Below are 14,734 nucleotides of genomic sequence, written 5' to 3'. Positions count from 1 at the left end.
AAATCGAAAAAATGTAAAGGAGGCGATTTCTTGGGATTCTGAACTTCTACTTTGTCACTTAAATACTCACATGCTCTGTACATTGAGTAATACACATGATCTTAAATAACTACTAGATCCAGTATAAGATGACTGTTTCCATTATTAAAGGCCTATCACAAGGGGCCACAAATGAAGCATTTTTTAATTTATCAGTTTCCAAGTCTAAAAAACATTACTTGACATAGAATAAGTTCTGGTTTCTCAGAGCTAGCGTATTAATTCTTTTCTTCTTGAAGTTCAAATCATCTCACTACGAGTATCAGAATATATATCGTTATTAGGAACTTTGTCAAGTGTTTTGTACCTTCTAAAAACGTATAAATTCCTTTATGTGTGATAAATACCATATTATATTTATATTCCTAAAAGTTGTATTAGACTTTCAAGAAATATTCAAATGTATAAATGTTACATATTACCTCTGGGACCTTGGTCAAGTCATTAAATTTTTGTGTCATTCCCTTCTGTAAAATAGGGATATGATTCTACCTTGTGGAGTTATGAAAAATGAATATTAATATATGGAAAATGCCTAGCATATCTCACTGAGAGGCAAAAGACCTTTTACTACTTTCCCTCTGGTTTCAGGTTTGTCCATCTCTAAAAATAGGGATAATCATCTGGACCGGAAATAGTGTTAAGCTTTCTTTACTCTTCTGAGTTTACATGAGTCTCTGTTTCATACCTTGAATCGCGACTGTTTCTGAGAGTCTAGGAAACACTATCCTGAAAAATAAGAAGCTAATAACTAGGGTCTACAATCTTCCATCTCTTTGTCCCCTTTGAGCTCTGTTAAGAGGAATGTGAGCATACTGACTTTCCTAGGAACTTACTTTGCTTCATGTAGATAAAAGTCTAATTTTATTAGCAGAGAGAGAGGGGGGAGAGTATATGTGTGTGTAGTTCTGATATATCTTGTGTCCTCTTAGTTTTCACTGTGTTTGGAGGTAAATTTAGTTCTTGTTTATGTGACAAAATCTTTATTTTGCTCTCACACCTGATAGTTTGGATAGGTCTAGGCTCAAACTTATTTTCCTTCTTCGTAATCAATGTCACTGATGAAAAATTTAATATCGGTCTGATTCACATTCCTTTCCAGGGAACCATTTTTCTTCTTCTGAAGCTTTCAGAATGCCTTGGTATATGTGTTTTGTTGATTCATCATGCTGTATGCTCACTGTGCCCTTTTTCTCTGGAAATGTATTTTCTTCAGCTTTTGAAAATTCTGTTATTTCTTTGATGATTTTTCTCCCTCTAGATATCCCTTAAGTCATAGATCAACTAGATATCATAGATTTCTAGATATCCCTTAAGTCATAGATCAACTACCTCTGTGTCTCTTTCTTTTTTTTCTTGTTTTCTGTATTGCCCAAGATAATTGAGATAAGTGTTAAAAAGTAGTCAAGCCAGGACTCAGACCCAGGTCCATAACCTTTCTGAACTTCAGTTTTCCAGTCTGTAAAATTAGCATAAGAATAACTACCTAGGGTTTCCCTGGTGGCGCAGTGGTTGAGAGTCCGCCTGCCGATTCAGGGGACATGGGTTCGTGACCCGGTCCAGGAGGATCCCACATGCCGCGGAGTGGCTGGGCCCGTGGGCCATGGCTGCTGAGCCTGCGCGTCCGGAGCCTGTGCTCCGCAACGGGAGAGGCCACAGCAGTGAGAGGCCCGCGTATTGCAAAAAAAAAAAAAAAGAAGAAGAATAACTACCTTAAAAGATGTTGTGAGGATAAAATTCGATTTTTTAAAAAGTACTTAGCACTATGTCTGATACACTCAATAGGCAGCCATTGTCACATTAGCCATTAATACATTTAACAAATATTTAAGTGCATAATACATGTGCCATGCTCTTCTAGATGATCTTGAATTAGCTAGAGGACTAAGAAGACATGAGATTTACATTTTAAAGAAGACTCTTGACAGTCACTAAATAAGCCATTAGTACACTAAACAAACCATAGAGACCCACCAGCTTCTGGGTCTGGACCTTGTTTCAGTGTTGAGTCTTAAGCGCTGTTGTGTAAGTTACAAGATCAGCTACTCTCAGCTAACCACTTGTTATCATGCTGGCTCAAGACTTGGTAACTTTTGCTTCCCCAGAGCATTTTGCCACAGTTCGATCTTAAACTTGAGAGTAACAACTTGCCCCTCTTCTCCTTAACATTTTCCTCACTCCACGACCATCACTAACATTAGCCTATCCGTTTAAGCACTTTTAGCACCCAAATCTTATTTAAATAAGCCTATTTATTGGAGAGTAATCAGAGGAAATAGCATCTCCATCTATCCCTTATTTCCCCACCTTAGTCCTGGTAGATCCTACAGGTACTCACCAGGGAACATTGAAAAATAGAATCAGATCTCATTTTTATGTCAGTTTTAGTATCCAGCCTGTGAAAGAGATTCAAGATTTCTACATTGCTTTCTCCTGGTTCTTTCGTCAAAAATGGAAGGGAGGGGACAGCTTCTCATTGGTCAGCACACCTCCCCCACCCCAGGTTGTTACATCATAACCAGGGCCTGGCTTCCTTCCCATGGATTCCCTCACTACTGAGGTTGCCACATCAAAAGTAAAGGCTTATTTCTTATTTTTTAAATTGCTTCTCAGTAAAGGAAAGGGAATTTTAGCAAGAATAGAACCTTCCATACTCACATGCATACATATTCTTCAAGAAAATATAATCAAATAGAATTTTAAAGTAACAGTGTCAGAGTGGGGAACAACTCTGTGTAGGAGCAAACCCCAGAAGCCATAATAAAAAATATCCTCAGATCTGACTACGGGAAAATTAAAATTTTCTACATGGCAAAAACATAGTGAAAAAACAAGTGTAAACTGAGAAAAAATATTTATAACTGACAAAGTGCTATCATTCTTAATATAGAAGAGGTCCTATAAATAAGAAAAAGTCACAGAAATGGAAATACAAGTGGATTTTAAACTTGAAAAAATACTTAACCTTACTCATACTAATAAAAATCAAATTACAACCATAGTGATGTACCATTTCTTAAAATCCTAGGTATGTAAAAATTTTTTAAACATTTGATAAAATGTTTGCATTGGTGAAGGTGGCAAGAGCATAAATAGGTACAATACCTAATAAGGGCAGTAATTTTAAAATTTACATACCCTAGGAATTTATCTTCTGTACATGCTTGCACATTTGTGAAATGAACTTATGTATAAGGATATTCAGTGCAGCATTGTTTGTAATAGCAAAAGATTAGAAAGATCCTAAATGCTCTCCAACATAGAACCAGTTATAGTTTATCCCTGTATGGATTCATGAATATCTTTGCAGCTAGCAGAAAACACATAGGACCTTATGTTCTGATACAGAGTGATCTCCAAGATAGATTTTTAAGTGGGAAAAAAAAAGTTACAGAACAACACATATAAAAATATGCTACTATTTATGTTTAAAAAATGTACATGTAATTATATATATATATCCTTGCGTTTTTATAGAGTATCTCTGGAAATATATACACGAGAGTGATAATAGTGGTTGCTTTGGGAAAGAGCCACATGAAAGGAGATAGATCATATACTTCTTGTACCTACTGTTTTTTTCCCATTAACACTCTTATTTTACATTTACCTTTATAATGGTCAGATATGGAGTATCTTGATATAGATTGTTATTGAGGACATCATCGATTAGGTTGTGAGGAATTTATACAATTCATCTTCAAATTCCAAACTAAGAAAACGTTTCTCTCCCTCAGAATAATTTCCTCTTATTACACAGTGACAATATATTTCTTACTGTTTTAACTGCTGAGAAGCTGAAAGCTACATCTATGTCCAATGCAGTAGTTCCCTGTACTCTAGGTTTGTTTTTTGCATAATTACTGCTTTTCTTTACTCCTTTATTATACTTTTTATTCTTGTATTAAGTCCCACCTTCAAAAATCCAAAATTAATAAAATTTTCATTTATTCATTATACTTTAAATAGAGAACAGTACAGTTACAGCTTATCAGAACTGCTGTTGTGTGTGCTATATTAGCATTGTGTAAACTTAACTTTTTTTGAAAAACAGATCATTGCTTCTTGCTGACCTTGACAAAGAAGAAAAGGAAAAAGACTGGTATTATGCTCAACTTCAGAATCTCACTAAAAGAATAGATAGTCTTCCTTTAACTGAAAATGTAAGTAACTTGACAAAGTGACTTATTTGTAATATCTAAAAGTATATATAAATTTATAACTGCATTTATAGTTATTTGTAAACAGTAATATGTTTTATCCAACTTTAAACCTAAATATATAATAATGAATTTTGTTTATAAAGATGATAACATTTCATTAGGCTCAAGCATATTTATTTTAAGTCCCTTGTTAAGAAAACCTCTTAAGTTTGAATACTAAAGGACTCAGGGTTCTACTAGGAAACTGGTTTTTTATTCTGTGTGTTCAATTACCAGACGTACTCTGTAGAAATGTTTATTACCATCTGTCTGTTTTTTGAACTGTATTACAGGACTCATGCCAGATAATTTTTGCATTAAAAGTATCTTTGAGATAACTTGTGTCCTATTCAAACGACAGTATCTGGTGGTATGGATCTTAGTGCTTTTTGCAGGTATACTAAATTTGTTTTGCAAATATAACTGTGTAAAAAAAAATAATTTAATTCTGTCAGCCTCTTCCTCCTCACCCAACCTCTCCATGTCAACTGTTTTATTCATGGGATGGCACATGTAAGAACATTTCTGAAATACATTAATAACATTAATAATTTTAAACAAGACTATATTTTAACTGTTATCCATAAATTTTAAAATAATTTTTAAAAAGCGAAAAAATAAGCTAATTAAAATATATCTTCCGCTCTTAGCTTAAATTTTTCATTTTCTTTTCTTTGGTCCCACCTCACGGCTCGTGGGATCTTAGTTCCCTGACCAGGGATCGAACCCAGGCCCTCAGCAATGAAAGCGCAGAGTCCTAGCCTCTGGACCACCAGGGAATTCCACACATGCAGCTTTTTATTGGGTGTATAGAGCATGAAAAATCTACAGCACTTCCTTACTCTCGTCATAGCCCATTATAACCCTGTTACCTATCATTTTGTCTAGTCATATTTTTAGCCTTTATCACCTCTTGGAGCATGTCTTTGCAAGTTTATTTACCTTGTCCTTTTCATCCTTTTTTATGCCTAGCAGTTACCACAGTACCTGGAATTTTAGTTAAAGGGCAAATAAAATTTTGAATGAATTAACACCCACTCTGTGAAGTACTTTTTTTGGTTTGTTTCAACTTGGGTTCACATTTGGATTTTTACCAAAAAGTTTGTGTTGTCTCACAATTAATGATTATATTATATAAAAGCTTTTTTTTATTCCATTTTCTTCTTTTTACAAATAGGAAAGTTCTCTCTGTTTAGTCTACATGTATACAACAGTCTGTACCTAAAATTGACATATAAACTTAAGGATGATGGACCTGATTCTTGGTTATTCTATGTTGTCCACATTACTATTCTAGTTTTTAATAATTCAAAGTACTACCTCTTCAGAGCAGGATTATAAGGTGACTGAAGATAGGCTTACCCTAACTGGACCGATTATATATTTAATTTATTTATTTATAAAATTTATTTATTTATGGCTGCATTGAGTCTTCGTTGCTGCGTGCAGGCTTTCTCTACCTCTGGCGAGCAGGGGCTACTCTTTGGTGCACAGGCTTCTCATTGTGGTGGCTTCTCGTTGCAGAGCACAGGATCTAGGCGCACAGACTTCAGTAGTTGTGGCACACAGGCTCAGTAGTTGTGGCACACAGGCTTAGTTGCTCCGCAGCATGTGGGATCTTCCTGGACCAGGGCTCAAACCCATGTCCCCTGCATTGGCAGACAGATTCTTAATGACCGTGCCACCAGGGAAGTCCCCAATTATATATTTTAAATGAAAGTGTACAATTTAATTAAAGCTGTTTGTGACTATGGGGCAATAAAAGTGTTTCAACTCTGCATTTCACATCAGAGACCCAGTCTGAGCATAGCACCGATAATCAAGTTTTAGGACTCCTTGGAGTAAAAAAATAATTCTCTCATGCACAGTAACTTACATATTTGCTTATTCATGTTCTTTATTGGTACTTATATGCTTTTTTATTTTTACTGATAAACACACAAGATATTAATGTTTCCATTTTATTTGTGGTTTTAGTTTTCCTTACAGACAGATATGACCAGAAGGCAATTGGAATATGAAGCAAGGCAAATCAGAGTTGCAATGGAAGAACAACTGGGTACTTGCCAGGATATGGAAAAACGAGCACAGGTAACTTATTTATTATTAAACTGTGAAACAGCACTAGCTAGAGAGCTATTAAGAATCTAATGAATTACAGCTCTGTTACCATTGATTAAATTTTATTATTAGAGATATGTTAAAGTCTGTCTTTACTTTGACACTAGTTCAAAATAAGAATAATTTACCATGACCCTGATACCAAAACCAGACAAAGATGTCACAAAGATGCACAAAGATCATGCATCTATCACTGATGAACAAAGATGCAAAAATCCTCAACAAAATACTAGCAAACAGAATCCAACAGCACATTAAAAGTATCATTCACCATGATCAAGTGGGGTTTATCCCAGGAATGCAGGGATTCTCCAATATACACAAATCAATCAATGTGATATACCGTATTAACAAATTGAAGGAGAAAAACCATATGATCATCTCAATAGATGCAGAGAAAGCTTTTGACAAAATTCAACACCCATTTATGATAAAAACCCTCCAGAAAGTAGGCATAGAGGGAACATACCTCAACATAATAAAGGCTATATATGACAAACCCACAGCCAGCATCGTCGTCAGTGGTGAAAAACTGAAACCATTTTCACTAAGATCAGGAACAAGACAAGGTTACCCACTCTTACCACTGTTATTCAACATAGTTTTGGAAGTTTTAGCCACAGCAGTCAGAGAAGAAAAAGAAATAAAAGGAATCCAAATCAGAAAAGAAGAAGTAAAGCTGTCACTGTTTGCAGATGACATGATACTATACATAGAGTATCCTAAAGATGCTACCAGAAAACTACTAGAGCTAATCAATGAATTTGGTAAAGTAGCAGGATACAAAATTAATGCACAGAAATCTCTTGCATTCCTATATACTAATGATGAAAAATCTGAAAGTGCAAGAAAACACTCCCATTTACCATTGCAACAGAAAGAATAAAATATCTAGGAATAAACCTACCTAAGGAGACAAAAGACCTGTATGCAGAAAATTATAAGACACTGATGAAAGAAATTAAAGATGATACCAACAGATGGAGAGATATACCATGTTCTTGGATTGGAAGAATCAACATTGTGAAAATGACTATACTACCCAAAGCAATCTATAGATTCAGTGCAATCCCTATCAAACTACCACTGGCATTTTTCACAGAACTAGAAGAAAAAATTTCACAATGTGTATGGAAACACAAAAGACCCCAAATAGCCAAAGCAATCTTGAGAAAGAAAAACGGAGCTGGAGGAATCAGGCTCCCAGACTTCAGACTATACTACAGAGCTACAGTAATTAAGACGATATGGTACTGGTACAAAAACAGAAATATAGATCAATGGAACAGGATAGAAAGCCCAGAGTTAAACCCATGCACATATGGTCACCTTATCCTTTTTTTTTTTTTTTTAATGGTACGCGGGCCTCTCACTGTTGTGGCCTCTCTCGTTGCGGAGCACAGGCTCCGGACGCGCAGGCCCAGCAGCCATGGCTCACAGGCCCAGCCGCTCCGTGGCATGTGGGATCTTCCCGGACCTGGGCATGAACTCATGTCCCCTGCATCGGCAGGCAGGCTCTCAACCACTGTGCCACCAGGGAAGCCCCACCTTATCTTTGATAAAGGAGGCAAGAATATACAGTGGAGAAAAGACTGCCTCTTCAATAAGTTGTGCTGGGAAAACTGGATAGCTACATGTAAAAGAATGAAAGTAGAACACTCGCTAACACCATACACAAAAATAAACTCAAAATGGATTAAAGACCTAAAAGTAAAGCCAGACACTATCAAACTCTTAGAGGAAAACATAAGGAGAACACTCTATGACATAAATCACAGCAAGATCCTTTTTGACCCACCCACCTCCTAGAGAAATGGAAATAAAAGCAAAAATAAACAAATGGGACCTAATGAAACTTAAAAGCTTTTGCAGAGCAAAGGAAACCATAAACAAGACAAAAAGACAACCCTCAGAGTGGGAGAAAATATTTGCAAATGAAGCAACTGACAAAGGATTAATCTCCAAAACATACAAGCAGCTCATGCAGCTCCATATCAAAAAAACAAACAACCCAATCCAAAAATGGGCAGAAGACCTAAAGAGACATTTCTCCAAAGAAGATACACAGATTGCCAACAAACACATGAAAGAATGCTCAACATCATTAGACAAATGCAAATCAAAACTACAATGCGATATCATCTCACATCGGTCAGAATGGTCATCATCAAAAAATCTACAAACAATAAATGCTGGAGAGGGTGTGGGGAAAAGGGAACCCTCTTGCACTGTTGGTGGGAATGTAAATTCATACAGCCACTATGGAGAACAATATGGAGGTTCCTTAAAAAACTAAAAATAGAACTCTCATATGACCCAGCAATCCCACCTCTGGGCATATACCCTGAGAATACCATAATTCAAAAATAGTCATATACCACAATATTCACTGCAGCTATATTTACAGTAGCCAGGACGTGGAAGCATTCTAAGTGTCCATCAACAGATGAATGGATAAAGATGTGGCACATATATACAATGGAATATTACTCAGCCATAAAAAGAAACGAAATTGAGTTATTTGTAGTGAGGTGGATGGACCTAGAGTCTGTCATACAGAGAGAAGTAAGTCAGAAAGAGAAAAACAAATACTGTATGCTAACACACATATATGGAATTAAAAAAAAAAAGTTCTGAAGAACCTAGGGGCAAGATGGGAATAAAGACACAGACCTACTGGAGAATGGACTTGAGGATATGGGGAGGGGGTAGGGTAATCTGGGAGAAAGAGCGTGGTATGGACATATATACACTACCAAATGTAAAGTAGCTCATGGGAAGCAGCCGCATAGCACAGGGAGATCAGCTTGGTGCTTTGTGACCACCTAGAGAGGTAGGATAGGGAGGGTGGGAGGGAGATGCAAGAGGGAGGAGATATGGGGATATGTGTATATGTATAGCTCATTCGCTTTGTTATAAAGCAGAAACTAACACACCATTGTAAAGCAATTATACTCCAATAAAAACGTTAAAAAAAATTTACGATGGCTGCTGGGCAACATAACCAGTGTTCACATAATTCTGCCTTCATATTTAATTTCCCTGATACTGTTCTGCTATGCCTTGGAATTATGAGGGAAGAAGAATTAGATGCTCCTCTTCTGGTAGCTGATAGCTAGCTTCTGTTAGCTATTTGTTAGTAATTGTCCACAGTACATCTTTCCCTCCTAACTCTCTGTTTAAATGACTCAACATGTAAGACTATGGCCAGCTAATGAGCATAGGGAAGTGGATCCTAGGAAGACCTGAAGAAGCCATGAGAAGAAAATGTGGGATCTCATTTGCAAGGGGAAAGGATGGATAAAAATTCCAAATAAAATAAGAATAGAGTAAAAGTTTTTTAAGGAATAATTATGTATCAGAAACCAGAAGCCAACTTTATATTAACTTGAATAGAGAAATAATAAGATTATTACCATTGCACTCATTAATATGGTTGGGTGCTTGCTGTCATCACTATTATTTAACTGTGTTTGGAGGTCCACTAATTCAGTTAGAAAGAAAATAAGTTGTTTAAATACTACACTATTTTCCAACTAGAAGGGAAGAGACCAAATAATTGTCATTTGTAAATTATATGGTTGTTTGCCTAGAAAAGCTGTAGAGAAGAGTCAAAAAATATTTCAGGTAATGAGAGAATTGAGTAAGGTGGCTGGAGTTAAGGTACATTACAAAAATTAAAAATTAGTAGGTTTTCTCTAGTAGCAATAGCTACCACTTGGAAATGGAAGATGGGGTAGGACGACCTGTTTACAGTAACAGGACACTTTAAAATACCTGGAACATACCCACATGAAGAAAAATATAAAATTGCTAAAGGATGCAAAATATGGCCTTAAAAATAGAGGAGCCTATGCTGCTGTCTGTATTGTATTTGGGGTATCTGGTTGAAGTGCCCCCTACGTACCTGACCCCAGGGAATCATGGAAGAGGGGCGAACCCAGTTGGTAAGGGTCATGCAGGGTATGGAGGGGTGGAGCGGTATGATCAGGCCACCCAAGATGGCTGTTGTCTTGCTCTCTGTACATCCCCTGCTCAACCAGTGCCTGCTTCACCTACACCCCATTCACATGACTGACCTTCCTGCAGGCTTGCCCCAGGCCCCAGCTGGTGATTGCTCTCATCAATGGGGCAGTGAGGGACTTCCCCCTCTGCTAGTTTCTGCTGACTTCCCTGGTAACTAATGAGCCCACCTGAGGTAATTCTCCCTATAACTAGCAAATCTCCCCTTCCACCGGGAGGGAAACCCGCTGCAATGTCCTGCCCGCTGTCCGCTGCACATGGTGGGGTGTCACTCCAGGACCTTGCTTCAGGTGTGTAAGATCCCCCAATCCATTAAACCATCGATGTCTCTGTTGCTGAAAAAAATAAATAAGGAAGCCTAGGTGGGAAGACTTTAACATCCTAAAAATGTCTTCCTTTAAAAAGTTGACATATAATACAATTCCAGTCATAACCTTAAATTTTTTTTGGAGCCCAGAAAAATGATTCTAAAGTTTGCAAAGTAAAAATTTCCAAAAATATTTAAGAAAATTATGAGTGAGGATTTACCTTACCATTTGTTAAAACTTACTGTAAAGGTGTTGTAGTGATCACAGTATGATAGCACAGGTATAGACGTAGGCAAATAGAACAGAATAGAGACTAGAAAAAGATATAAGAAAATATGGAATCTTTTAATGATAAAAGTTATAAATTTGGGGGGAAATGGTAAATAACTCAATAAACGCATAGGTATAACTAGGAACCTGTTTGGTAGAAGAGAAATTGAATTAGATCCCTAACTCACATCTTGTACATGAACAATTATAGGTGGATTAAATATCTAAATGTAAAACATAAACATAAATTAATAGAAAATATAGAACAAGAGAGATCTTAATTAAGAATGGAAACATAAGCAATAAAGGCAGGGTGGGAAACAGGATTTATTTCATAAAAATTTAAAACATTCATCCTGCAGAAAATAAACTAAGGGAAAATATTTGTACACGTAAGGGGAAAAGGTTAATATCCCTGTGCTATAAGAATTCCTACAAACAATAAGAAAAAGACAACTCTTTTTTTTTTTTTGGCGGTACGCGGGCCTCTCACTGTTGTGGCCTCTCCTGCTGCAGAGCACAGGCTCCGGATGCGCAGGCTCAGCGGCCATGGCTCACGGGCCCAGCCGCTCTGCGGCATGTGGGATCCTCCCGGACCGGGGCACGAACCCATGTCCCCTGAATCGGCAGGCGGACTCTCAACCACTGCGCCACCAGGGAAGCCCGAGAACCCTTTTTTATATGGACAGAGGATGTAATCATTCAATTTATTGAAAAGAAAATGTAAATGACCAGTAAAACATACGAATGACTGGGGAACAATTTAGGGAAAGTTGAAACAAAATCCACTCTTGCCCACGCATGTGTTAGTCTCTAGCTATCTCTGTTAACAGTTTGGTTGTTTATTTTCTCCATTATTTGTTCAACACATATTTGCACCTAGTATGGTGGTGCCTGCTCTCCTCTATGCCTAATTTTTCACTGTTAAAACAACTCTGATAAACATACTTATTCATATCCTGTAAACGTGCGCAACAGTTTCTCTAGTTCAAGAATCAGTCTATTTCTTAAAGAGCTGTATGGTAAATATTTTAGACTTTGTGGCCATATGGTCTCTGTCGTAACTACTCAGCTCTGCCTTTGTAGCAAGAAGGTAACCATAGATGACAATATATAAGCAGATGGGCATGGCTGTGTTTCAGTAAAACTTAATTCATAAATACAGATGGCTACCAAGCCCTAATTTGCTGACCTCTGCTCTAGGGTGTATACCTAAAAGCGTAATTGCTGGTCATAAGGTATGAGTGTTTTGAATAGTGTGTGCCAAATTGCACTCAAAATGATTTTATCAGTTTACATTTCTCCTAGTCATATGTGAGAATTCCCGTTTCTTTTACCTGATTTTTTCAGCAATTGTGAGTCACATTTTATAATTAACAGTCAGTGGGCATTTGAAGCATTATCTTGTCATTTAGTTTGTACTTCCATGAGTACTGCTGAAGCTGATTATCTTTTCATGTATTTATTAGATTTTCATTTTGTCATTTTTCCATATCCTTTGCCCATTTTCTATTATGTTAAATGTCTTATTCTTATGTATTTGAGAGGTATTTTAATATCCTCTAGATACCAATCTGTTACACATAATGTATATCACAACCCCTCCCTGCCAAATATGTTACCTACTTTAGCTTCGTGATAACAAAATTAGTTTTTGTTATAAAGCTAAATTAATTGTATTGCCATATTTGTGCTTTCTTTGACCTATTTATACATCTTTTCCTATCCTTAAAGATACCCTCGTATTTTTTCCTAATAGTTTTAATGTTTTATTTTTACAATTAGGTCTTTAATTCATCTCACATTTGCTATTATATATGTTTTGGAAGTAGGAATCTAATTATATATATATATACACACACATATGATTTTTATATCAATGTATATATACTTATTTAATATATACAATGTAATTTTGATTATTTAATAAATATATATTATTAATTATATAATATGTAATTAATTATGTATACACATATACATAACACAGATATACACAGATCGATGCATATTTATGTTGTTAACTAAATTTCCCATTATCACTTGCTGGATGTGCCACTGTTTTCCCATGGATTGGTAATGCTGTCTCTGGCATCTGAGAAGTTTGTATTTGCTGGATATTTGTAGACTCCATTCTGTTAGTCTGTTTTAGCTTCTCTGTCCCTGCGCTGATAACCACATTTGTTTTATTTGCTATAGCTATTAATCTTGGTACCTAGTAGGGTGAGTCCTTCTTATTTTTGTTTGTAAAAATGTGTTTATATTCTGTTTTGTTACTCATCAAATTCAAGGAAAAGCCTTATGGGCTTTTGATTAGAATTACATTGAATTTATAATTAATTTGAGGAGAATTTATAGCTTTACAATGTAAAGATTGGTTCTTGGTTGAAAGGGTGACTCTGGAGCCAGTCCTCCGGGGTTCTAATTCCCTACCTGTCACGTATCAGCACTGTGATCTTGGGTAAACTCTCTGTCTCAGTTTTCCCATTGGCAAAATACAAATAATGATTCCCTGTAAAATGTGAGGATTAAATGAGTTAATATATGTAAAACACTTGGAATCCAGCAAACAGAAAACACTCAGGAAATATTAGGTATTGTTATTAATTTTTTATCTCTCCGTTCATTTAGGTCTTATTTTATGTCCTTCAAAAAAGTTTCATAATATTATTCATAAAACTCTTACACATCTTTTTTTTACATTTATTCCTAGATATCTTACAGTTTTTGTTGCATTGTGAATGGGATTTTCTTTAATTACTTACTAAATTTGATTTATGTGTCCAGCAGTCTTCCTGAACTCTTTTAATAGATTGTCTTAGTAGTTTAAGATTTTCTTGGATTTTCCATTCAAACTGTTATTTTGTTTGCAAGTAATGACAATTTTGTCTTTTCCAGTCCTTTTTTTCCTCTTTCTATTAAATAAGAACTCTAATACATCTTTGAATAAAAAGCAGTGATAATTTGTCTTCTTCATCTTCTCTTGGCTCTAAAAGGAATCCTTCTGAAATTTCACCATTAAGTATGTTGTTTACTCAAGGTTTTTGATACCATTTATCAAGTTAAGGAATTTACCTTCTATTCCTAATTTGTTGAGAGTTGTCCTGAATTCATATTGAACTATGTTACTATATTATTTTTTTAAATCAGTTTTGCAAAAGTAATACCATCTCCATATGCCAGAACAAGTAAGCATTTTTCGTTAAACATATTTCATAAATATTCAAGATTGTCATATAGAGAATGGAAAGAAATTCTACTGGCTTTGTCCATTTTCCTGTTGAGTAACAGAAGCACAAAGGTTGTTGTGTCAGAAATCATCAAGGGGCAGATTTGACTTCAGGATTTAGTGACCTAATAGCAATACAGAAATGTAGTTCTGTGGAGAGGAGTGTTAGATATGATTTCCTTTTTCATCCTCTGAGTATTAAAAATTTTGACTTAGGACTTTATTGGTGAAGGGGAGCTAGTTACATAGAGAGAGGAGAACAATAAAATATTACAAAGCCACTAATTGTATGTAGTTTCATTGCTTATGTAATGCCAGGAAGTATTTACCATCTGATGTAGAGGTGATCACTCATCTTTGCAGTCTCTTTAGAAAGCTACCAAAAGCACAGGTATTTCTTCTTCAGCATGTTTTCATGATGAAAATTGGATGTGGTAAAATTTCTTAATTAAAGAATACTATTTACCTTAGGTTCACTATTTTCAGAATTATGATATAGGATCAGCACAGTTGTAGTGTTACAAAGGAAGGAAAGAAGGGAG

At 35.9% G+C, this 14,734-nt stretch overlaps 1 protein-coding gene across 11 annotated transcripts in view; it reads left to right on the top strand.

Annotated features, from left to right (window-relative positions):
- Positions 1 to 14,734, top strand: part of APC (APC regulator of WNT signaling pathway) — a 138,970-nt gene that overhangs the window by 65,608 nt on the left and 58,628 nt on the right. For all 11 annotated transcript variants that reach the window (XM_082650437.1, XM_082650445.1, XM_082650442.1 and 8 more), the window contains 2 exons: positions 4,094 to 4,202; positions 6,219 to 6,332. In XM_082650437.1, coding sequence (XP_082506563.1) covers positions 4,094 to 4,202; positions 6,219 to 6,332 — 223 coding nt within the window. The remainder of the gene's footprint in view (positions 1 to 4,093; positions 4,203 to 6,218; positions 6,333 to 14,734) is intronic.

Source organism: Grampus griseus (genome assembly GCF_964374135.1).
Source record: "Grampus griseus genome assembly, chromosome: 3".
In the NCBI taxonomy this organism is placed as follows: Eukaryota; Metazoa; Chordata; class Mammalia; order Artiodactyla; family Delphinidae; genus Grampus; species Grampus griseus.
This window is presented reverse-complemented; position numbering and strand designations above follow the sequence as displayed.